The sequence below is a fragment of the Ursus arctos genome, unplaced genomic scaffold, assembly GCF_023065955.2.
Source record: "Ursus arctos isolate Adak ecotype North America unplaced genomic scaffold, UrsArc2.0 scaffold_20, whole genome shotgun sequence".
Taxonomy (NCBI): domain Eukaryota; kingdom Metazoa; phylum Chordata; class Mammalia; order Carnivora; family Ursidae; genus Ursus; species Ursus arctos.
Genome location: NW_026622875.1, coordinates 51,181,661 through 51,207,830, shown reverse-complemented (window position 1 = coordinate 51,207,830; position 26,170 = coordinate 51,181,661). Strand labels below are relative to the sequence as shown.

The window sequence follows — 26,170 nt, the reverse complement described above, 5'->3', positions numbered from 1 at the left end:
TCGTCCAGCTGCAGGGGTTCAAAGAACAGATTTATAACCCATTTCACCAAGCAGTTTAAAACAAGAGTTCTGCCCATCCCAAGTCTTATTAATCACTTCATTCTTGGCCTGGACAGCAACTTGTCACTCCTCGGAGCCGTAAGTAAGGGTGGTGAATGCTGTGCCTGGGAGCGTTCTGCCCCTTACCCACGGGGCTGAGCCTCTACCTACTTCCTGGCCAGGCTACAGCCTAAATGTGCTCGTCAGTCTCTGGAGGCTAGGGATCGAGCCAGCAATTCTGGACTCTCATCAGAGTGCTAAATGAAAACCAGGGAGGGATGAGCCCTAAATGGTTGTGTTTTGTGCTCTGATCTGGCACCCCTTATTTCCATGGCTCTCGGAGCCGTGAGCAAGCAGAGGTACCTGCCTGCCTCCGGACAAGCAGTGGAACCCAGGTCCTGAGACATGGCACAGGTCATCCAAGCCAGTAGCAGGAGTAGGGTCAAAACCAGGCAACTTGTCCCCAGACCCTTCCTCTGGCTTTGGGGGGGGGGTGGGTACATTTCCACTCCAGAGAGCATTCACACACACAGAACATTCTTTGAGCTCCTTGTTGTCTCTTGAGAAGCATGGGGATGGGATAATGAGGCAGATCCATGTTATATGAGGCATGGGGTAACCTAGTCTAATAATTACCACCTCGTTCCTTTGTGGGGTGGGGAGCAAGCTTAGGAGAGCTAGTAAAGGGGGAAATACCCTTTGTCCCCCCTTCTCTCGGGAGACTCTAAGGGAAGCTCAGTAAGTCTGGAAGGAGGATTTATTAGTAGAATTTCACAGCTGAAATCATGTTGTGATGGAGAATGGGAATGAATCAAAAACTTGCTGGGACCAACCAGAGCTGAGTTGATGCAAGACAGCTGGCTCCCTCCTGGCCTAGGCCAGTATGGGGGGCCCTTGGGAACCAGCTGGGGGCAGGGGAAGGAGGAGGCTGCAACATGACTTGGGGCTGGTCAGCTTTTCCATCAACATGACATCATTCGACATGGCATGGACACAAGCTGCCAGAAGGAAAACCTGAAGCTGTGGCCTGTGCGGTGGGAGCAGGCGCTAATCAGAACCAGCCCCCTCCCCGGGACGGGGGCTGGCTGGCCTGGCTTGCATTAGGGGCAGCCCCCCCTCCCACGGGGCCAGCCTGCTGGAGCATGCCAGCTGATTGGCTGCTCCTCTGGCGTCTCTTCTGCTTCTCAGGGGCTCCCTTTCAGACGCTCTTGGGGCAGGTACTGTTTAAAACTGCCAGTTGAACTCAGGGCTCCAGAGTGGTCTGCACTTCTTGCCGCCTGACAGCTCTGAGACCATCCTCACTCAGGCTGGGCTTCCCATCAGGAGTCTCCTGGTGGCTTTCTTCTCAAAGAGAGTGTGTGATATGGAACCGGCTTCTTTTCGTGTGATTTAAAATGTCAAAGTAAATTTTAAATCAAGGAGAAGCATTAGGCAGGCAGTTATAAAGATGAAAAGCTTCCAAAATGATTACGCTTGGCGAATTGGATAATTCGGTGTGTCTGTGATTGTATACTTTAACATTTTAGAAAAATCTGATAGGCGAACGTGTTGGCATGCCCATGCTCTGCCTGGAGCAGAGCAGTGGTTGTGGTCCTCAGCTCAGTTTCTAGTAACTGTGAGTTGTTTCTGTCCTCTCTTCAGTTGTCTGAGGGATATATTGGGTCAGATTCTATAGTGAGATGGGATGTTACAGGACTGAAGTGGTGTGTGAAAAGTGTTCACCACAGTGCTTGGCACACACTGAAGGCTGAATCTGTTCCCTTTTCCTGACCTGCCTCATCTTAATTCAGATTCTCCCAGAAGCAGAGCCCGAGTCAAGGATTTGGTGCATGTGGTTGATTCAAGGCTGTGATCAATATGAAGAAGCACCAGTAGGAAAGTAAGACAGGAAGGGAAGGAAGCTGTGTCAGTCAGGGTTCTGCAGAGAAACAGAGCCAATTGGATGTGTGTATATTGATATTTTAGTTGAAGGCAGCCTGAAGGCAGAATTCCTTCTTTGGGGGTGACTTTAGTCTTTTTCTCATAAGGCCTTTAAGTGATTAGATGAGGCCCACCCCCATTATGGAGGGTAATCTGCTTTATTCAAAGTCTACTGATTTAAACATAATCTCATTTAAAAATACCTTTGCAGGGGCACCTGGGCGGTGCAGTTGGTTAAGCAACTGACTCGGTTTCGGCTCAGGTCATGATCTTGGGGTGGTGAGATCAAGCCCCACGTTGGGCTCTACATTCGTTGTAGAGTCTGCTTGAGATTCTCTCTGTCCTTCTGCTCCTCCCTGCACCTCCCTGCTGTGCTCTCTCTCTCTAGAATGAATCAATAACTCTTTATTTATTTTTTTTTTAAGATTTTATTTATCTATTTGACAGAGATAGAGACAGCCAGCGAGAGAGGGAACACAGCAGGGGGAGTGGGAGAGGAAGAAGCAGGCTCCCAGCAGAGGAGCCTGATGTGGGGCTCGATCCCATAACGCCGGGATCACGCCCTGAGCTGAAGGCAGACGCCTAACCACTGTGCCACCCAGGCGCCCCGAATCAATAACTCTTTAAAAAAATAAAAATAAAAATACCTGATATCCAGATTGGGTACTACAACCTAGTCAAGCTGACGCGAAAAGTAAACCATCACAGAAGCCAAACAGAAGGTGTGCTGTCCGTGATTCCTGCAGGGGAACCCTGCGAATCCATGCAGAGCACCCCTCCGAGTTACCCCACCCAAGGGATGAGGGAGCTGGGCTCCTGCAGGTTTGCAGGGATTTTGGTTCTCTGGCACTTCTGGTCTGCCATGCATGTGGGCAGAGCCACCAGAGAAAGCTCTCAGGAAAGGGGGTGCGGGTGCTGGCAGTTGCAAGCTGGGCTGGAGAGCAGAGAAATGGTATAAGCCAAGAGGATATGGGTGGGTCACTGAATCTATCTGCTCTGTCCTCCCGTGGTCATTTCTATCCCAGCTCTCTCTGAGCACAGAGAGTTCATCACTGGCAAGAGGGTTCACACCCTCTGTTCTCCCCATGCCCACCTTCCCAAGAGCAGGACAGCTCTTACACCTGGAAGGAAGGCCAGAGAGGGGGTCACTCAACAGCTACTGCCGCTATGTTGGGTTTGCCCAGACGTAGCCTGGCTCATCTTCCAGCAATGCCCAGCTCTAGCTCTGGGCTGGCTAAATAGAACTTGGAACACAATCCATTTATACTTATCTTTTCTTACTGTTTGGCTGTTGCTCAGGGAAATTGTGATGAGTTGAAATTAAATGGAGCAGAGTTCAGTTCTGAATCCCCGTATGTGTTGGGTTCTGCCATCTGGGCATTCAAAAAATGTAAAAAGTACCCCAAGAACAAGTGTGGTAGGAATAGCCCTACACTGGAGGTTAGGAGAGTTCTAGACTCAGCTCTGTGGTGGATGGTCCTCTGGCCTGGAGCAAGTCTGGTTCCCTTTTGGGGCCTCAGGTCCTCATCTGACAAATGAAGGTTTTGAGCCAGATGGTCCCTAGATTGCCCCGAAGCTTTGACATTCTGTGTGTCTGCCCCCTTACCTGGTGTCGCCAAAGGAGTCGGTATGCAACTCTCGTCTGGGCTCCCATGTTTTCTCTGTCACATTACTTTCCCACAGGCATTCTTTTCTTCATTATATTGCCTTCAATTATCCAGGTCTCAGGTCCCCCGGTGACCCAGCCTTGCCTTGGCAATCAGCTGTTTGCTGAAGTAAACAAGTTGGGGCAGACCGGCCCTTGCTGACCAGGAATCCGCCAGCTCGGCACGGCAAGATCCCTGAGATGGCAGAGGCCCAGGAAAACCATTAGATGCATCCAAAATACACCCTGTGGCAGCTGCAGAACGCCTGTCCTGGTCACTTTCCTCCCTCCTGTCTCGGACCTCTCCTGGTGGCTGATCCTTTTGATGTTATTAAAAGACAGAGCCATCCCCACTCTCCTGCTTCACATACTTAAATGTGGGCAGGTGTGGGCTGCTTTTTACTGGTGCAAGAGCCCTAGCTTCCAAGGGGCTGGTTCGTGGAGACAGGGTCATCTGTTTTCCCATGGCTCTGCAGCCTTGTCTGGTCATTTTGGGCTCAGAATGTTCCCTTTCTCTCACTTTAAAAATGCCGCATTCCCCTGAATCCACAAAGCAGTTAAAAAATAAAAAGGGTCCCAGAGGGCTGATCTCTGCTATGGTACAGAAAAGCAGTGAAATAGGTCTATTGACACTAACGCCCTATTTGCCTAATGAAGCACATTGTTGTAGGGGGACTGATGACTCTGAAACTATGAAAGTAAGACCTTCTGTGTTTATCCAGTGTGCATCCTGTATTGTGACTTTATTTTTAAGTTCAGATTGTGTCCCGGTAGGTTCTGCCGTGTGACATTATGCGTTCAGGAATAGGCGAGGAGTTTTTCTCTTCAGGAGTGCAGCTCAGTACGCCTGAGCACAGGCCCCACAGTGCTCATGATGCTGTTGAAACGATAGGCGCTGTAATATACATGATCTGTATACTCGGCTCCTGGGGAACAAGGGCACCTTTAGCCTCGGTCTGAGTTTCCATGAGTGTAAGTGCCGCGAGGGCAGGACTGCTCTATGCCCTGTGCCTGGAACAGTGCCTGGCACATAGTTGGTGCTCGGGGGACCTGATGACACATGGTCCAAGGGATGTCGCGGTCCTAGAACACAAGTCAACATCTGGGAATTATTGGGTAATTGCTCCCTTGTGTTGGGCATATATCCCATTGCTTTATAGGAATCAGGATTATGTGCAGCCGTGATAATTTCTGCAGCTTCTAGTAATATTCTGTAGGTTCACCATGGTGTCTTCTTTTCAGGACGCCAACAGTGCTGGTGGGTACAGCTAATTATTGATGTGTATATTGGTGACTCAGCTGGTAACTCATGGGGTTTAAGACGGGGAGAGCCATCATGTGTGATACACAGAGCATCGCTGGGAAGGCAGGGGGCGGCCTGATTGTCTCTTGATTCTGTGAGGATGCAGGCTTCGTGCTTCTTTCCAAGAAGGTGTTGGCTTGTACTGCAGCCCTCAGTCGCAGTGGGGAGGCAGGTAGCATATGAAGTGTGCTTGTGAGCCTGGGAGGGGGGTGCGCGGGTGGCCTTGTCTCCACACGAGTCCTCGATGACGTCTTGACTTTATTTATTGACAGGTCTCAATTACGTTCTGACGGCTGATGTGGCCAAAAGGGCAAAGGGCCAGTCGCCCAGGGTCTACTTTGTGTTGCTGGGAGAGTCCGTGGGTCAGATCACAGAGAAGCTACAGCTGGACCACAGGGAGGAGACGTGTCATCACTACGTGGCCCACGTGAAGGTCAGTCCTCCTTTTTCTTCTCCAGCTTTGATTTCTGTGGATATTCATTTAGAAGTAGTGGAATCTACTTTCGTTGTGTGTTATGTATGCTCTGATTTCTAACATTTTATTTCACAAGGAGGAGAACATTTGTTTCTTCTTTTCAAGTTGGAGTCTGACAGCCCTTTTATTTATCTTACTGCGCTGGTCTCAGCCTCTGAGGGGAGTTATGGTGGGCCAGGAGACCAGTGACACTCCCTGGCCTTGACTTGTCCTTTTGGGAGGCTTCTCATCCTCTTCTCTCTTTGAAGCTCTGTGGTCTTCTCAGAGGAGAGCCATAGAAGTACACGTATCTGGGTCTGCAGTGGTGCTGGATCATACTGTACCTGATGGCTTTCTCAGCGGTCCACTACATATTAGCTCACAGTCATGGTTAAGGCGTTTTAAACTAGTAGGGCTTGGTTTTTATCCTTTGATTACTTTATTTTAGGAGTGCTTTTTTTGGCCTCTTTTCCCTCTCACTCTAAATAAATTTTCAAATTTTTTTTCCCTCTTGAGATTGTTTGTTAAATACGCTTTGCTGCTAATTCAGGAGGCCAGGCTTTGATTAGCTACAGAGTGGCCCTTGCATAGCTACAGAGTGGCCCTTGCATAGCTGGCAGGGTGGGAGTCCTGGTGGTGCCCAATGCTGCCAGAATGGCCAGGCATCGACCTACGGGCAGAGAGCACAAGAGATAGAAGGACCCGCATGAACCCGCCACATGGTGCGTAAAATGAATGTGGCTTTTGGCGTCACACAGACCTGGTGTGTGTCTAGCTGGATGAGTGCTTTGACCTCTGTGTGTCTTAGTTTCTGCATCTCTAAAATGGGCACATATACTGAAAGGACCTTGCAGGGAGTCTGACCCCCAGCAGGCACTCAGCATTATCATCTGTTTGGGCCATATGTAATTGCCAGTATTCTAACATTCTTGCCTTAGGAAAATGGTGTTTTCATGTAGCTCAACCTAATATTAGCCACTGGCTTTCTGGATGATAGTAAAAATAGTCTACAGATTAGAATCTCATTCCGTTATTGAGTTGTTAGTGCCAGAGCAGGAGAGTAACAGCTGCTTCTTGATGCTTCTGGATTATATATAGAGAAATGCCCCCCACATCCATGGCACTTGGTCTGGCCTAGAGCCCATGAGTCCATGCCCCTGAGAGATGCTTTTCAGCGGGGCTGGGCTATGTCTCTTGCCAGGATTCATGCTGGGGCCTGCCCAGACCAGCTGCCCTATGGCCGAGTGAAGGCCATTTATAAAGTGGCTCATGCTTCTGTTAAGCCAACCAGCCACTCACATCTCTAGGTCTTAGATTACACTGGCTCCTGGGTACCCTTGGGACAGGCTCACATCTGAACACTGCAAGATGTTTAAGTGCCTGTGCTTGGGGTCTCCAAACTCCCCAGAGGTGGGGCATCTCCCTCAGGCTTCCTCATGCTGGTTCTCTTCTACAGATGCTTTCCTTCAGGGCTCTTGGTGACTTTTTGCTTTGGCTGGGGGTTGTCCTGCATGTCATGGCCTCAAGATGGGGCCCCAAAGAGCCTGCAGGCCTTTGCAGAGTGCACTCAGGGAATAGCAATAATGAGGTGCCAGCCAGAGGCGGGGCTGTTTCTGAGGGTAAACAGGGGAAGAGCAGGGCTGCCCAAGGCTGTCGGCCCTGCTGCTTCCTAATAGCCTGGGCTGCCAGAGTTTAGCACATAAACATAAAGGTTTCCTCATGAAATCCAAAAGTCAGATAAACAGCGAATAATTTTTTTTGTTAAGTGTAGCCCATAGAGTGCATGGGATATACTTACACTAAAAATGATTCGTTGTTTATCTGAAATTCAGATTTAACGGGGCATCCCGTTGGAAAATTCAACCTTCCCGGTACCCTTCACCCCACAGTTTGGCACTTCTCCATTTGATCAAAACGTGATTGACAGGGGTTCCCTTCTCCTGGGTGAGCCACACAGCCCCCAAAGAGGCCAGGTGGGAACACGGACTCTGGAGCCTTTGGGGCCGCTGGTCCCCCACAAATCCTCATGCCTGTGCTCTCTCCTTGGTGCCTGGGATGCCAGGAGACCTGTGCTCACTGGCCCCGAGAGCCCTTCTCTGAGGGCGAGTTTGTGGGAGACTCCCCCAGGGAGTTTTTAAAGCAAATCACTGGACACCAGTTGTGCTAGAGTAAAATTCTGGAGTGGCTTGCCAAGATGGCGATGTGAGCACAGCCTTGCAGCAGATGGCAGAATTCCTAAACGGACACCTGTAGGATAAGGTCAGGAATGTGTTTCTCCAAGGAGACAGTGAGTCGTACCTAAATCCACAGACAAGAGGGATGTGTGAAGGCACCAAGAGTACAGTACTTTCATACTTGGATGTATTTCTCCGTGAGCTTTCTTGGTTCTTCCATGATATGATGTGTCCCATTCCATAATGTTGGTGCTTTTTCACCAGCATGTGAGATAAACATGTACAGTTATAGATTTCGTTGTAAAGAGTTCTTTCATATTTAAGTGTTATTTCCTTTTATCTCTGTGTCAGCGTGTAGAACACAAACAGAATAAAAAAAGAAAAAAAATTCTAAAACCACAAAGGAACCAGGGCTGTCAAGAAGAGAGATCGAGGTGGTGGTCACAAGATTTTAGAGGTGAGGGCAGCTCAGGAGCGCAGAGCGAGCACACACCTGTCTGGGATGATTTGGGTCATCTTGGGGAAGAGCCAGAGAGCAGTCCAGTACATCGGACCTAGAGAAGTTTGGATGTGATTAGTACTTGGCTCTTTCCTCGTACAAGGACATGGGGGTGGTGGGACGCACCAAGAAAGCCCAGGCTTCTGTGGCCCTTATGGTTCAAGAGGCAGCAGCCCCATTAAGTGGCGCTCTGGGGGCTGATCATTCACAGCCGCCAGGGAAGTTTATTGCCCAGTTGTTGTCTGGGCTGTAGTGGAGGACGCTGGTGAATGGCAGAGGCAGCCAGTTCGCCCATTAGTGCGAACACTCATGAGCTGGCTGACGGTACACGGTGTGGCCCAATGGCCCAGCTGGCCAAGGAGGCAGCGGGCCTGGCCCTGGCGTGTGCTGTGTGGGAAAATAGCTGGGGGGGGGGCCGTGGCCCTCGTGGGAGTCGATACAGGCAACAAGGGTAGGGAGGGAGTGGCAGCGGGTGGCCTCCTGGAGTGGGGACGGGGAACTGGGAGCTGGTCCTCTGGGCATGAGGGCATGACGTAGCCTCTGCTGCAAGTGGGGACTTCTCGATGGGCTGGCTGTCAGATTTGTAGACGGTGAAGGAAGGTAAATAAAGGCGCTCCAGCTTATCGCGCGCCATATGGCCAGCAGACTGTGAGGCAGGCACGAGGGGCTGGGGGTGTTTTGTTTAGGCTATCTTTAGGTATTTTTTTTCTTTTTTGCTTTAAGCCTATTCCAATCTTTTTTTTTTTTTTTTCTCTCTCTCGCTCTTCCTCCTTTTCCCTAGAAGTTTTCTTTCCATATATGGTGGTAAGCATCTCAATCGTAGAACACTGTTTGAGCTAACACCTGCCTCCCAGGCTAGCTGTGTTGTCCCACACTTTGTTCCCTTCTCAGCCCTGCTGGGGCCTTCAGGACACACAGATTATCATGATAAGCCCCATCCTCCTGGGGGTGCCGGGTCCGTTCTCAAGGGCTCACTGTGGCCCCCAGAGCTGAGGCAGGTCAGGCTACTTCCCTGGCCTCTCTGCCTCAGGGTCCACGTGCCTCAGCTTATCTCCCCTCCTCCCCCAGACCACCACAGTTTTGGGGATCGGCTCCCTCCTACTAGTGAAGCGGACTGGAGGCGTCTCGGGGGTCTTCCCAGTCACAGGTGAAAGCCCTTGTATGGCCACTCAGCCTCAGGGCTCTCCACAAGCTGGCCCAGCTCACACTTCTAGCCTCATCTTCCGCATGACATCACACATGCCCTGGGCTCTTGTCAAGGTGAATGGACTCCTTTTCTTCTGGAAGGTGCCTCGTGTGGTTCCGAACCTTAGTTCTCGGGCTCATCCCAGTGTCTCTGGCACCTCAGTGATCAGAGGCCCGGTTTTTGTCAGATCCATGAAAAACCACATACCCCTATATGGTTTTTGCTTTTTTTTTTTTTTTAATCTTAAACACACACCTCCCGTGGTATCTTATTTCATATTTTTTCTTTGAATCAGTTGACTTTTTGCCTCAAATAAAATAATTTGAAACAGAAATTTTGTACTTTCCTGTATGCAGAAAACTAATTATTATATACCAAACAGAAAGTAACTATAAAAGTAAATACATTGAAGACACAACAATGTCATCAAACCCTAACTGGATTTCATCGTTTGCCAAAGTCTGTGAAGAAGCCGCCCACTCTTCCTGTGTGTGAGAAGGGGAAATTACGGAGTGCTAGGGAAGTGTTAAGGACATACTGGCAACCATACCGAACTTTCCCCCTGTCGCAATCAGAAGGACTGGAAGGGTACTGACCGGGGAATAACTTTCCAAATATGTGGGTCCTGATACAGTGCCATGGAAAACCGTGTCCTGAGCCCTGTCTGGGCAGGCTTGGCCATGCTCTGCTTTGATGGGATACACCTCACCCCTCTTGCCTGCCGAAGGATGTCCATTCAAGGCCCCGTCAGTCCGTAGCTGGCCATTGTCATGGGCCCATGGAATGCTGCCATCAACTGCCTATCTCCTGGGAGCTTCTTCCATGCTGCCTCGTTTCTTCTTTGGGGATGATAGGCACAAAACAAATGCTTGTCCAACCAAGCCTTGCTGAAGCGAGTCATTGGTCTGCTGGAGTGAGGGGTCCCAAGGAGTATCTGGTCAGGGTGGGGCCTGCCCACCGACCTGGGAACCTGCTGCTGGGAGGTGGTGGGGAAGAGTCGCGGGCGCGTGGCCCAAGCTGAAGACTGAATAAGCATGACCTGTCATTGCTCCGTTGTTTTCGGCTCTGTGCATGTTTACCGGGGTAATGCTCCGGCCTTGAGGCCTGCACGGTGCCTTAGGAAGCAGGCCCTTGTAAGCCGGATGCTTGTGCGTGCTGGGAAGGTGAGGGCCTCTTCAGGAGCTGGGGATCAGGGCAGCAGCCCAAGTCTCTACGGGGAGGATGGGGAGAAGCCCAGGCACGGCCGAGCGTGGTGTTGGTGACGTCATTCCCAGCTCTGAGGATCAGCCACCCCTCTAGAGGCCTTCAGAAAACTTTCAGTGAGCAAAGCCATGTGTCAGACACTGTCAAAAGAGCCAAGAACAAGGATTAATGTAACAAGGGGGAAAAAAGCCCCCACGCCCCACCAGACAAGGGAATATGAATGCGCACTGGCTTTTCTGAGTGGCTGCAGATGTTCACACGGTTGTGCTTTTATGTTGCTGGAGGGTCTTTCAAGGGGGTTCAAACCTAAGGTACTGCAGCTCCATTGTCGCTGTGGGGCAGGTGGTCAGCCCGGCCTGGCAGAGGGCAGGGCATCTCAGGCCACCAGGGCTCCTCAGAGGTCATGCCTTGGGCTCTGCCCAGGTGGTCCAGTCTGTTTCTGTTTTCACATCCAATGAGGTGCTTTCGGACCAAGCTCTGCTCACATGAGAGCCTGTGAGTTTGCAGGGCCTTTGGCTTTACTGAATGTGGTGGTCAGATGTCAGAGGCTTTTATTTTCTAAGTTTATGAAGCACATAGTTAAGGGAGATCAAGTTGGAGTGTGTAAGAACTCCATGAGGAAGGGGAAAAAGGAAAACAGCAAAATTCCTTTTTTTATCTGGAAAATACCTTGTTAAACCTTTTGCTCATCTTGATAAGTCAAAGAAATAGCTAAAAAAAGTTTAAGATTTGGGGAAAAGGGATGCAGACCCTAGACGGAGGAAGTCATCTTAAAATTTATTTATTTGAATTGGTAGTATATGTACATAGTAAAAAACATTTTTTTAAACTATATTAAAAGGTATACAGAGAAAGGACATCTCTCAGCCACTCTATTTCTCCTTCAGAGGCAACCATAATTCCAGTTTCTTGTGTGTCTTTCAAGAGCTGGTCAATAGACACACAAAGTTGTGTGTGTATATCCCCTTTCTACATGGATGGCAGCATGCCGTGACACACAGTGGTGCAGCTTACTTTTTTCTTCTAGAATGTCCAATAAGATGGACAAACAGACTTTGGCAAATCCGTACAATGGAATCCTACTCAGCGATAACAATGAACTACCGATGTACCCAATCCCCTGTGCACGCACGTGTGTATGACGTGTGATACTGTATACATGCAGGTATGCAGTAACATGACGAGTCTCAAAAGCATGATGCTAAGTGAAAGAAATCAGACATAAAAACTACTAGAGTATAGTGGTTCCATTTATATGACCTTGTGGAAAAGGCCAACTACAGAGCCAGAAAGCAGATCAGTGGCTTTTGGGGGCCAGGGATGGGGAGGAGATGGGGATGATTAACTGTGTAGAGGCAAGAGGGAGCTTTTCAGGGTGATGAAAATATTCCAGATCATGATCGTAGTGGTGGTTATATGACTGAATGCGCTTATTCAAGCTTGACAACGTGCATAGTTAAAACTGGTAAATGTTACTGTATGTAAATTATATTTCAATCAAACTTATTTTTTCAAAAATGGATCTTGAGGGTTGTTCCATATTGGTGCATGCAGTTTCCCTGTTCTCTTTCATATCTGCGTGGTGTCCTGTTGAAGGACTGTCCCTTCATTTATTGAACCTGTCCCAGGGATCTTCTCAATGCCAGCTCCAAGCTGACTTCACCTGAAGTCTGTAGATTAGTAATCTCAGTTTGCTTCTCTAGACGTGGTTCAGGGTCCCTTTTCGGAAAACCCTCAACCTGCCTTGGGAAGGGGGATGGCCCTTAAATGTAAATGAAATGTCCCCTCCAGCTGTATTCCCTTCTTCCTCCCTGCTTCAGGTCTGTAATGTCCTGGTTGAGGGTTTGTTAGGGACCCGGAAGAGGACAGATGAAGGGGCCCTAGTGGTCCCTGAGGTGGCCTTGGACATGTGTCTTAGGGAGGATGAGCCTTTCAACCGGGGGGTGCCCAAGGAAAACGGTGTATCCTTCATTCCTGCAGTTAGCTTTGTCCCTTCAGCAGGTCCTCTTTGGCCAGAGGTGGCACAGGTAGCCCAGGTGTTTGCTAGAAAGTAGCGCACAGGAAGTGGGGAGGCTCAGGTGGGTGGCACTGATGTGTGGGGAGCTGCCATCATTGTTCAGTCGTAAAGCTGCTCAGTCCCACACATGTCCTAAGGAGCTGGAGGCCGGGCTCTGGAGACCGTGCTTGGAGTCAGCCCCCAGAGCGTGGTTACTTTGACTGCCTCCTCCAGGAGACCATGTGGTGCATAGCTGGAGTGCAAACTGAGGAGGGATCACGAGTTCAGGGGGCGTGGTGGATGTTCCACATGGGTGTTGATATCCTCTGTGAGTACCGTGTGGCCATTGATTTCTTTGCTGGGCGGAACGAAGTCTTTGGCATTTGAACATTGCCACAGGAGACCTTATGATTAGTAAAGGAAGGTACAATAATTCTAATACAGTAGCTTTGCCCACTTCACTTTTTTTTTAAGATTATTTATTTTCGAGAGAGAGAGAGTGCATGCACGAGTGGGGAGGGGCAGAAGGAGAAGCAGGCTCCCCGCTGAGCAAGAAGCCTGACGCGGAACTCGATCCCAGGACCCGGAGATCATGACCTGAGCCAAAGGCAGACAGTTAACCAACTGAGCCACCCAGGTGCCCCACCTTTTTTTTTTGGTGCCTCACCTTGTTTTTTTTTTCCTGGAAATAAGGCTGATATAAATACAGAGCCATGGCATTGACAATAATGGTTTTATCATAGGCTTTTTTTGTACTTTGTATGAGACAAGCCTTATATCAATTTGTGGGTGAAATTTACATTTTAAGAGACAGCTTTCTATTCATAGTTATGTGCTCTGAGTTTAGTATGCTGTTGATGCCCTTATAACACTAATATTCTTTTGAAGTCACACATGATAATGTGTTCTGTTTTACTGCTTTTGTCCCTGTATTTGAGATATGATTTTAAAGGATTACAAGGATTTTCTTTATCCCTCAAGCCTAAAGCTTACATGTTTATTATAAGAATGACTTCCTTCAAAGTAATCATCTTTCAATAATTCCTGTTTTGGAATTTCCTTCACGGTTTATTCACTTTTTAAAAAATTAAGACATAATTGACATATAACATTAGATTAGTTTCAGGTGTGCATAGCAATGTGCTCTATGTATGCATTGCAGAATGGCTACTACGGTAGGTCTAGTTACCATCTGTCACCACACAGAGTTACAAATCAAGATTTACTCTCTTAGCAACTTTCAAATATTATTAACTATAGCATAAGCTGTACATTATACCCCCAAGAAGTATTTATTTTAAAACTGGAAGTTTGTACCTTTTGACCCCCTTCACCCATTTCACCCCCCACCCTGCATCTCTAGCAGTCATCAATCTGTTCTTTATCTGGGAGTTGTGTTTGTTTTGGATTCCACATGTAAGTGAGATCATAAGGTATTTGTCTTTCTCTGGCTGACTTGTTGCACTTAACATAATGCCTTCAAGGTCCATGCATATTATTGCAAATGGCAGGATTTCCCTCTTTTTTTATGGCTGAATAATATTCTTGCGTGTGTGTGTGTGTGTGTGTGTGTGTGTGTATGTGTGTGTACACGCACCACATCTTCTTTATTCATTCAGTCATCAGTGGACACTTAGGTTGCTTCTGTATCTTGGTGTTGTAAATAATGCTACAATGAACATGGGAGTGCAGATAATCTTTTCAAATTAGTGTTTTTGTTTTCTATGGGTGAATACCCAGGATTGGAATTACTGGATCATATGGTAGTTCTGTGTTTTTAAATGCTCACTTTTAATTAATGGTAAACTTTTGGAGTTCATTTGAATTTAAAAAGCAGCAGGATTTCTCTGTGATCCTCTCTAGTAGATAATAGTCTATTTGGGAAAAAGTGAGGTGTGATAATATGGAAATTAGTAAGGAATTTGGTAAGTAACCCCCCTTGGAAGATGATAATTACTAAAAGAACTCCCATGATAACAGAAGCCGCAAACATGGATCCAGCATTTATTTAGTACATGGCAGTCTTTGTCCATTACGACTTTTGCTCTTCATTTTCTCCTCACACTAACATGAGAGGTAGTTACTCTTGTTGGCCTTCTTTGGGGGATTTAGAAGACAAGGCACAGAGGAGTGAAGGAACTTGCTCAGGACCTTCCAGCTGACAAGGAGCAGAGGTGAGATTCGAACCCAGCAAGTGTGGTTTCCAAGGCTGGGCTCTTCACCAGCGCACCGTAACCCCTCCCGTAAGCGTAAGCCACAACAAACGGAGTACTTGCGTGCCAGGTACTCTTTAAGGGGTTTGCACGGATAAAGAGGGTATATGACTTGCCCAACATTGCAGAGCTAGCGAGAGTCTTTATTGGGATGACCATGTGGCCACCATAAGTGGGTCACCACAGGTGGCCGCTGTTGACGAGCACATCAGGGAGCAATAGTGTGCTGCTGGCATGTGTAACAACCAGCTCTCGGGGGAGGGGAGCTGACCTGGAGCATTTTGCCAGTCTCCCTGGTATGACTATTCCCACCATGGCTGATTTCATCCTATCAATGTGACATCACTGGATATGGCATTAGGAAGAAATGTCCTGTAGCGTTCTGTTGTATAGTGTTTCCATACCATACATGAGAGACTATGCCAGATCTGATAACCTTAAGAACATGGATAATAGTAAGGCATAATTAAATAACTAGGAAGTGATGAGTTTTGAGTATTTATTACCCACCTTAACTTAATATAATTCATTTGATTATAAGCTTATGCAATTTAGTAATGTCTGTTATCACCACTTTCTGAAAATTGAACAATTGGCTCTTGCAAGCCTACTGCAGAACGTTCCACTGGCCGTGACCACCGTGTCTGCTGTGTTTGTCTGTAAGTCAATCATATCACTCACGTCCTGCCTTACACACAGTTGTTTGATTATCAGCGTCTTTCATTCTTGTTTCCTGTGGGTTTTTTTTAGATTGACAAATAATAGGAAAGTTAAATTTGTGGGGTTAGTATAACCACCAGACTACAGCTTTTATATTTGTACATTTGGTTCAGAGGCACTCTGCATTTTGATTGAAATTTTTAGATGGTTTAATAGTTTCCAGTTAAAATAATGAAAAAGATTTTATTTAAATTTATCGAGGTAGCCATTCCTTACTCCCTATCCCATATGCATGTTGGGATCCTGTTCAGCAACCCCTCTATACACCAAAGAGTAATGGGCTGATTGTTGCGTTGTCTTGAAGGAGGGAAGGGGCCTGGTGAAGGGGAGATTACTTCCCTTAGGCCAGCTTAAACCCTAGCAATCCCCCTATCGCTGGAGACTGTTTGGCCCAGTCCTGATTAGTGTAGGGTAGGCTGACGACTCCATGAGGCTTCCTTCCACCCCTTGGTCTTCTTGCTTGGTGATTTGATCAAGTAGAACCTTTGGGCTGGTCTTGCCCTTTTCTTACCAATTGCACTAATCAGAAGCACCATATCAAGGTGGCCCAAACTGTACTATTCTGCTTTTCTTTGTTGTCTTCACTCCCTCCTGAGGCCTCCAATCCCAAAGCCATCTGGAGGGTTCTCTGGCCTAATAAGTGAGCTCCACATGAATCAAGAAGCATCAGGCCTGAGAACCACCCTTCATGTAGTGGCTGGTCCACCAGGCTGTACAATCCTTGTTGTCTCTTCCCAAGTGGAGCATTTGTGTCTGAGACATGTCCAGCTCCATGTGGAGGGCCCACGGTGGCCTCTGAATGAAGGTGGATAGGCCAAGTGGACCCAGCCACAGTGTCTTGCTGCAAAGGCAGCGGAGCTTGGGACCAGCTTGCTGGGCACCCAGTGCTGTCTCCGAAGCTGGCTGCAGGCCCAGATTGATAATGAGAGTCCTGTGTTTGGGTGGGAGCTGCAATAAGGGGAAGTGGGGGAAGAGAGCTCCCTTTGTGCTGTGCTGCACGGCAAGATAGGCTGTGGATAAAGACATCTGTCAGAGGGTGATGACTCTTATCTGGGTAAGGGTCGCAGTGGGGGGCGGGTCCAGAGAATTCTTCTGAGGAAAATTCCACACCAGCTAAGGATTTGAAGGAGATGACTATAATAATAGGCTCACTTGCTTCACCATGTCTCCTCTGCTCCCTGGAGCTGAGGCGAGTTTCATCTCCTGGGAGGTAAGACATCGATTGGGTCATTAGTGGGGCTTCCAGTACCATGACCTCTGCAAGGAGCCCCCAGTCCTCCCTGCACTCTGAATTCAGCATGATACCCTTGGCTTTCACAGGAATTCATTCAGCCACCAGGAGTGGAGACCTGGCATACAGGGGCTTAAGCACATCAGTTGACCTTTCCCCACGTTAGAAGATTTCTTATAGGAGGAAAAGAGGTGCTATTTCAGAAGCTCAAGGATGCGATTCTCATGACCTTTCAGTTATGCAGGAAGTATGTAGTGAGTGCCTACCATGTCCGGGGCCATGTGGGCCCTCAGGTCCATCTGTGAGCAGACAGAAATCCATGCCCTCCGGGAGCCTACATGCCAGTGGAGAGAGACAGACAATAGATATAATAACGGAGTAACTTACATTGTGTTAGATGATGAGCGCCCTGGAGAAAGAAAACAAATAGGGTTGGGAGGGCAGGGTTGGGCTTCTGGAGGTCAGGGTGACCTTGCTGAGAAGGTGGGATTTGGGCAGAGACTAGGAGGTGGGCAGCTATCAAGGTGGTTTCTTGCAGGAACCTATTAGACAGGGCCTGGGAATGTGAGACGTGTTTGAAGAGGAACCAGGGGGACTGTGGGAGAGAATGGGGGAGAGGAGTCCGAATGGCAGTGGTGGGCTTGGGGCATGGGCCCCATGGGCCATGGGGAGGATTTTGTGTTTACTCTGAGGGTCTGAGCAGAGCAGTGATGTGGTTTTACATTCTGCTTTGAAGTAAGGGCTCTTACTTCAAAAGGACCCTTCTTGCTGCTGTACTGAAATGCACTGTGGGAGATGGAATAGGAGTAGGACATGTCTAGGGGACTCTTCAAGCATTGGGGAAGAGAGCTTCGTGGCTCTTCCTGGGATGATTGCAGTGGAGCTGGGGAGAAGTGGTTGCACTCTTCATTCATTTCGAAGGTGGATCCTGAGGTTTCAATGGTCAAGTGTCAGGGAATGAGACGTCCTAGGCGACGCCAAGATTTTCAGCCTGAGTAACTGGAAGCCGGGAGTTGTCAGTGGTGTTATCTTTGACTGGAATCGAAAGGTTGCAGGTGGACCAGGTTTTAAGTTCATATTTAGACACATCGAGTTAGAGGGGCCCACTAGATCATGAAGTGGACATGTGTATGTGTGAATCTGCAGTTTGAGTGGTGGTCTCTGTTGGAGGTATAAATTTGGGAGTCAGCAGCAGATAGATTGTATTTAAAGATGGGGAGAGAGAGGAGGAGCAAAGACATTCCTAGAACATTAGGAGCACCTTTTCCTCATGATCTCAGAATGGCTGCTGAGTTCCAGCTACTGTGTCTGCTTTCCATGAATGGAGAAGGGCAAAAGGTCTTGCCATCTGATCTGAGGCCCTTGTAAAGAATCTCCAGTGACCTCTACCAACTCACTGACCAGATCTTTTTTTTTTTTTTTAAGAATTTATTAATTTGAGACAGAGAGAGAGAGTACACAAGCAGCGGGGATGGGGAGGCAGAGGGAGAAGCAGACTCCCCACTGAGCAGGGAGCCAGATGCAGGGTCTGATGAGGTCATGGCCTGAGCTGAAGGCAGACACTTAACCAACTGAGCCACCCAGGTGCCCCTCACTGACCATATCTTAAGGGAGATTGGGAGATGTCAGTTTTGGTTGGACATCCTACAAACTCTAACAGTGTAGAGCTTAACTGTCCGGTAGAACTTTCTGAGATGGAAATGTGCTATATCTGCACTGTCTAATATGGTGGCCACTAATTGACTATTGAGAACTTGAAATGGAGCTAGCATCACTGAGGAGTTAAATTTTTACTTTAAGTTTAAACTTAAATAATCACGTGTGGCTAGTAGCTACCGTATTGGACCGTGCTGATACTGAAGTTTAATTATTACAGAAGGAGGACAGATGCACACTGAGTAGGTAACTTGCAGATTCTGTGCCAGGACATGAAGTCTTCACAGGGCATTGGTGACATAAGTCAAGCCTTATAAGCCAAATGGAAACATAAATTGCTGGGTTGAAATTAAATTGACTGTTTCACTTTGTACTTACATACAGTAATTAAAACCTGACTTTCAAGAATGCCATAGACCATAGTCTCTCCAGGGTTTTTTTTGGAGCACACATGCATGCATGCATGTATACACATGCACACACATACACACATGTGCCTGTATCCACAAACATAGTGTCCGTAGGCCATATACAGCGGGGGGTGGGAAAGAGCATTTAGCACTGAGAAAATCGGAGGTTCTCCCTGAGTCAGTCATTTAAGGAATGTCCCAATCTTGCATCTGATATCTTCTGATTTCTTCTCTGTGGCATGAAACTATATACACAGTGGCAGTATAGAGGATAGAGATGCAATTGCTAGGTCCAAAGGGAGAGCATTTTAAGGTTTAAGACACATTACAGAATTGCCTTACAGTTTATAAAGGCCCTCATTCCTGCTGCTCGCGCAAGTCCTGGCGGGAACGATTGCTTCTGAGCTCAGCATTGGTGCAACACAGGAGCTGAAGCACTTTCCCGAGTGGCCGGGCCAGGAGGGGGCAGGTCCGGCTGGTCCATCATGTGGTCATGGGCCTTTATCGCCCAGCCTCTGTTTCCTTGGCTGAAAGTGAGAAGGAGAGTATTGACTCCATAGTAGGGGGCCAGGAGACATGGGGCCCCTTTATCCTTCTCTAGCCCATAAATCAGTGACTCTACCTTGCTACCTCTCTGTTTGGAATGGGCCAAGATTTGTTTCATAGGTGTTCAGGGGATTTCTACTTTAATGATTAAAAGCAGATGGTGAAAAGAAACTAGAAAGTATGGCACAAATGAGAAGTCTGTATGGGAAGAGAGAAGGGCAAAGGGTAACACCACTGCCGCCTTCCTTCTCCTGAAGCTGAGCGAGTTAGAAAGGCAGAGTTAACCTTCCTGAGTCAGTTTACAAGGGCCTCTTAGACTTCAGTGTGCACACCAGTCACCTGGGGACCGTGTGATGTGTCAGGTGCAGACCTGATGCAGCAGGTCTGGGTGAAATTCTGACACGCTGCCCCAGCACGCCCGTGCTGCTGATCCACGGATCACACTCTGAGAAGCAAGAGCTGGAACAAATCAGTACCAAGAGTTACAAGTAAAGGGGCGCCTGGGTGGCTCAGTCGTTAAGCATCTGCCTTCGGCTCAGGGCGTGATCCCTGATCGAGCCCCACATCAGGCTCCTCCGCTGGGAGCCTGCTTCTTCCTCTCCCACTCCCCCTGCTTGTGTCCCCTCTCTCGCTGGCTGTCTCTCTCTGTCAAATAAATAAACAAAATCTTAAAAATAAAAAAAGAGTTACAAGTAAAGTCAAAGGGTGAAGACCATCTTCCGGCAGTTTCCCAGGTGTCAGAAAGCTGTGGGGGGCATCAGAGGGGCCAGCTGCCTCTCTCCTCATACTGCTGGGGAGTGTCCCCCGTCAGTGAGGAGGGAACATAGTTCTGCTAGTAACACTCTGGCTTCGTTGTGACCATGTGTGACCCACTGGCTCACGCTGATGCTTGGCGGTAATAGAGGGCGTGTGCCCCTACAGGAGGGCGGGTGTGGGTGGCAGCGTCTTCTGTTCACCCACTGCCTGGTGCTTGAAGGATGGTGTTGCTAGCAGTCAGCTTACTGAGCATAGCTCTTCTGGCAGTTTTGTTTAAATTCACTGGAGTGTTTTGGGTACAACCATGTCAGAAATGCATTTCTCTTCCCCAAAGACTAGGAACTTCTTGAAGTACAAACTCTTATTAAGCAGAATAATTTAAAAAAAATTTTTTTCTTTCTCTTTTCCTTGGGTCTGCTCTCTTGGAGCAAACAGAATGAGAAACAACTTAGATAGTGTGGGCTCTTCCCACATTTGAGACAAAATGGTGGTCGCATGAATTTTCTGCCTAGGCTCCTGGTGACCTCTGTTTATGAGGATGGGGAATTTGCTAGTTGGAGTGGATGTGGTGGCGGAAAGGACGCTCTCACATAACAGCCAGCCAGGGAAGCCCCCACACTGAATAAACCCACCCCTCCCAAGTGGCTGCCTGCAGATGGCTTTTAGGGTCTTCTCACAAGACAGATGTGGACCTACATCATTATAGTTGGAATAATGGGGGCCCCAAAGAAAAGTCTGTCCATATGCATCCCACATGTTTTGTGTGAAGAGGGTAACAGGAAACTGCTTCTTTTTCTAAATGCTGCATTGGGGCTGTGCAAATAAAAAGAAGAGAATAAACAACAATAACCGTGATAATAACTATCTTTTATTGAACACTTACTGTGTGCTAAGTGTTTTACGTGTACATTTAGTCCTTATAAGAACCCAGTGACATATAATATTAAACATAGAAGTACATGTATTATAATTCTATATACATATATAGACAAAATAAGATCCCATTTTAGAGTTGTCAGATCTGACACTTGAGCATTTAATTTACTCAGGACTTCACAACTGGTCCACAGCAAAGTCTTGAGTTTGAATCCCATCTGGCAGCTTACTAGTTCGGGGACCTTGGGCAAATTATGTCATCAAAACACCGGGGCCCATAAGAAATGGTTACTGTAATGGTGACAACAGCTCATTCTGAGAAAGAGAAGGCCCTGGCTCTGGAAGGCCTGTCTCCAGGCGAATCTGTGCTGGGGTTCCCATATTGGTTGGAGAACTTGACTCATGGCTACACATGCCTGTCCACATTCGATGTGGTCTGTCCAGGAGGGAGGCTTGGGGTGGGTCAGTAAGCCCAGAGCAGGGGAGCAGCTTGGGAAAATGGAGGTTCTCTGTCCTCTTTTTGGTCTTCCCAGTCTGTCTTTGGCCTCAGACATTTAGAGAATAAATGTCAGTTAATCCTCTTGAGGACCTCGAAGTCTGGTTCATGCCTTCAGCCCACCAGTGTGTATATGTTGGGCGCCAGGTGCTGCTGAGTGCAGGGGAACAGGGATGAAAAAGCCCCAGCCCCCCCTTGAGAAGCTCAGATTCTCACATCTGCATTTGGGTCGTGGTCTTATTTGGCCACTTGTCATCTTTGCCTTTCTCACCCCATGTTCTCTGTTTTGAGTTCACTTTGACGTGCATCACTGATGTGATGACCTACGTCCAGGTAGGTCTCTTGTGGCCCATGTCGGCCACTCCATTTGTTGAGCTCCCACCAGACAGTGCGGAGCCCCGGAGGGATGGCGCACAGTCGGATGCAGCCCCTGCCTCCAAAAGAATTCTTGCTGTGCGGAGGCATCTGTTCTGAAAGTGAGACTCGGCAAGTCAGGCGGCCCAGACCTGCTGGACTCCTTGCACTTGCTCTTGTTGCTCCCCTCCCACCTCCCCCCTGCACAAACCAACCCTTTCCAGATCCAGCTACAAGGCTCCCTCTCCAGGATGACTGCCCACTGCTTCCATTCCTCTCCTCACCCCCATTCCTCAGGTGGGCTGAGGCCTTCTTCCCGCTTGTTATTTGGTGTGCTAGTCTGCTCGGGCCATCATAACAAAATCCCACAGACCAGTGGCTTCAACAACAGCAATTTTATATCCCCAGTTCTGGAGGCCAGAAGTCCAAGATCAAGGTGTGGGCCGGGCTGGTTTCTTCGGAGGCCTGTCTCCTTGGGTGCAGATGCTACCTTCTCCTTGCGTCCTCCCTTGGTTCTCCCTCTGTGCTTGTCTGTGTCCTCGTCGCCTCTTATAAGGATACCAGTCATATTGGATTAAGGTTGACCCTAAAGACCTCATTTTAACTTAATTACCTTATTTCCAAATATGGCCTCACTCTGAGGTACTGGTGTGACACAGTTGGAAGGACACAATTTTGCCTGAAACACTTTGGTACTTGCTGTTTGTCTCCTTTATTTAGGGCAGGGAACTTAGGACATCGGGCACGGTTACCCTGGGCCATGCCTAATATGGAGTAGGACCCCCTTGTCAAATGATTGACTAGGTTCCAGCATTATTTCTGCCTTACTGTCCATTTCAAAGGATGAGTAGAGTTCATGGACTGAAGTTTGAAGGAGAGATTTATTTATTTTTCCTGATGTAATGAATCAAACTTCTCTGACCCTGGAAAGAATTTGCTGGATGAAACCGCATGAACACATACACGAACAACATTACCATTTTGGGGTCATTTATTTAAAAAAAAAAAAAAAAGAAATTGCTTTCTGGATAATCTCTCTCCTTGGCTATAAATGTAATACTGGGAAAAAGGCAGGGCCCAGCTATTTACCCCACAGTGTTGGATAAAATGAGACCTTGCTTGTAACGTGCTAAACCCAGGACGCTGGAAAATTCACAAACGCTTGTAAGAGTCTTCTGTAAATCCATTGAGGTAAATCTAGGCAGGTGCCCTCATCACCTTTTTTTAGTCGTTCGTAATTTTGCTTTTTATTTAATACCAAAGGCCCACCAGATGGTGATTGTGAAGTCACATGTGAACTCTGCACCACATGCCTTCTCAGGTTACTTAACCTGGCTCAGAAGGAACGAGGGAGGGACCCAAACAATTTTGGAAAGTGGTCCAAGACTATACCATCCTTAAGGAAACCACAAAGGAGCTATTGCCCTGTATAGAACGTCAGCTCTGTGGCTCACTGGGATGCCTGGTGGCAAGAAGTTGATTTAGGTGACAGGGAGTCATGCCTAGGCCCTAAGGCAGTGGTGGCTTTTTTACTTCTATCCAGGAAGAAGAGTTGTTCCCAGAGTAGAAAGTCTAGAGCGGTGCTGCCCAATAGAAATATAATGTAATTATAAATTTTCTAATTGCCATGTTGAAAAGGTTAAACAGATAAGATGAATTTTAATAACATATTTAACCCATTATGTCAAAAATACTATTATTTCAATATGTAGTCAAAAGAAACATTATTAATGAAATATGTATTTTTATACTAGACTTTTGAAACTTAGTGTGTATTTTAGCCACGTTACGTGCTCACTAGGCACATGCGGGTAGTGGCCGCCTAACTGGACAGCTGCCATGTCGGTCTAGAGTCAGACCTACTAATTGGGATTGCTGCAGGAGCGTGAGTGTGAATTCACATACGTGAACACATTTCCTTAATCAACGGATAGTAAAAGTACAGCTCCTGTCCCTGAGGTTCTGAGAAACACTTTAATAGTGTGAACGTTGCCCTCATGCTTCAAATAGGAAGCATGCTTCTGAATTTTCCGAGGTGGATTTTCTGGAGCCCAAGTGTCCATAAACATGGTGGTGAGGGTCTGTGAAGTCTTTTCGGCATTTCAGAAAGCCTGTGGGAGGCCCAGTGATCGCCATCCAGCTGCTGACAATGTCGGCTTCACTGCGTTGAGCTGGGGTGTTCGCCCAGCTTGCTGGTGACCCTGTGCCGCTTAGCTTTTGACAACATTGTCGGGCTTCCTGGGGTCACGCCGGAGGGCATGGGACCGAGGGAATGGGTAAAGAAGCTCTTGGAGCTGGAGGGGCCCACGTTTCCGGAGTCAATGCTCTCACCCACGGGGCAAGGACAGACCTTCCAGGGACTCATTTGTCAGCCCTGTGAACGCTCACAGGCCCCGGAGGGTACAAAAGGTGGATGAAGTAAGCCAGCATTATTACTGGTTAAGTGCTTCCTGATTTGAACTCAGGGTGTAAGCATTTCCTGTGTGCCACAAATAATGCTGTCCACCTGTGTGGAATGCCTGGGAAATGCAGCTTTGGCCGGCCTTCTCCTCTGCCCACAGCTGCTCTGCTGGTGGGGTTTCCCCTTTTCCCAGAGAGCCATGAATAGAGCACGGGGTGGGGGTGGCCATTGTAGGTGGGTGTGGGAGGCTTCCACCGGGTTTGGCAGCCCATCCGGCTCTGGATGGTGCATATTACCCGAAAGTCCTTCCTGACCCTGAACCAGAGTCCACCTTCATGTAATCACACCCCCCTTGTAGTTCTGGGCCCGCCTGTGCAGCCATAGGCATTTGTCTCTCCCCCCAACTCCCTACTTCCTCTTTCCTCAGGGGCTCAGTGTCCCTGTTCCTTTGGGTCTCCGGTTTGTTATTGCACTAGTGAGATATCCATCCTCTGTTTTCATTCTTCTCTTCCTTTGTATCCGTCCTTCAGCCAGTCGGTGCTCCCCACCCCAAGGTCAGGAAAAAACAGAGAAGAAATTCAAAGCAGCCAGTTTTCTGTTTATGCACAACAGTGTGGGGAAGATGCTGTAATAAGGAGGTTAAGGGGGTGTGCTAATTCCTTCCTGTCAGCTTGTTCCCTCCGAGCTGTGGATACCCGCTCACCTGGTATCCCCGCTGACTTGACTCTTCCAGCACATTGGAGCATGTGCTGGGCTCGATTTAACAGCGATATTTATCTGTTAGGCTCTCCTGAATCTGACATTTGTTCCCCTTTCATCTTATACTTCCCCAGGCTGGATGTCCTCCTTCCCATCCTCCTAGTAAGAAAATGTCAGCATGTAGCAGATGATATCCTTCCCTGATCAGGTCATGAGCCACAAAGTCTGTAAACCTAGGTTACAACCAGGGTAGTGCTGGCGAGAAATAGACATGGATTCACAGGGGTTTGGGATCGTTTTATTAAAGACAAAGCCATAATGAGCTCCTAACATGCTAAGACATTTGGCATCAGGGACTGTCTCGTTCCCACCACATATCCAGCACCAGGCAGAGTAACTGACCTTGACTAATCACTCAATAAACGCTCACTGAACAGGAGAAGAAGCTGGGCTGTGTGTACGACGAACATAGGCCCAAGGCATGCTACTAGAAGTTTGTGGTGTTAGCATTTTACATTTAAGTCAGTGATCCATTTTGAGTTTGTTTCTGTGTGTTGTCCAGGATATCGTAAAACAGGTATGAATAAAAATACTCTGTTCGATTGTGACTGTAAGTAAATTAATATCTGTCGGACCACGGGGCCTGAAAGCCTGAAAAACAGTTGCCTGAGAGACACTACATTTTAAGTGTGGCTTCAGAGAAGGTAGCCAGCAGCTCTCTAAATGTGGGAGTGCCATAGCTGCGTGGTGGGCTGAAGTGGTGCTTTATCAGCCAGCGCCTCTGGGGGGGGGGGGGGTGCGGGCAGTGCTCAGCTGACACTGCTCAGCCTGGAGCGCGGACGTCTGCGGACACAGGAGCCCACCTCCCCATTTTGGATGTGTCAGCTACTGGTGTTAAAGATCCCGCTTCTTCTGCATTCTGGCCATTACTGTCAGGCTGCAGCAAATGTCTTTGGATGCCTGATGGTCCTTTCTAGAGGATACGTTCCTACCTGTGGCTTTGCTGGGTCAGTGTTCCAGCCACTTACCATCTCGCTGATGTTGGGGTGGGTCTCGAGCGCTGCTGTCCTCTTCCTCTGTCCCGTCCCTCTAGAAGTCCAGCGTCCTGTGCAGAAGACAGTGGGCCTGGCTGGGTTTCTCACACCTTTTCTGCCATCCTGTGGGTCAGCAGCAATGCACAGGCGGATCATTTATAGGGAACCATCTTTGATGACACCCAGGGCCGTGTTTAAATCACATTGACAGCGTAAAGAATATGATCTTTTATACCAGCATTTCCCAAAGCTAGAGTGTTTTTTCCCCATAGGATGGTAACAGATTTTATGTCAATAACAGAATAAAGTTTTGTATTCAAATGAATTTTGGAAAATACTGCATTTAACATTGGACAGGT

General features: G+C 48.0%; 1 protein-coding gene across 1 annotated transcript in view; it reads left to right on the top strand.

Annotated features, from left to right (window-relative positions):
- The window catches only part of ITGA9 (integrin subunit alpha 9), a 326,573-nt gene that overhangs the window by 79,537 nt on the left and 220,866 nt on the right, over positions 1 to 26,170 (top strand). The window contains exon 15 of the mRNA XM_026496718.4: positions 5,180 to 5,340. Within this exon, the coding sequence (XP_026352503.2) occupies positions 5,180 to 5,340 (161 nt within the window). The remainder of the gene's footprint in view (positions 1 to 5,179; positions 5,341 to 26,170) is intronic.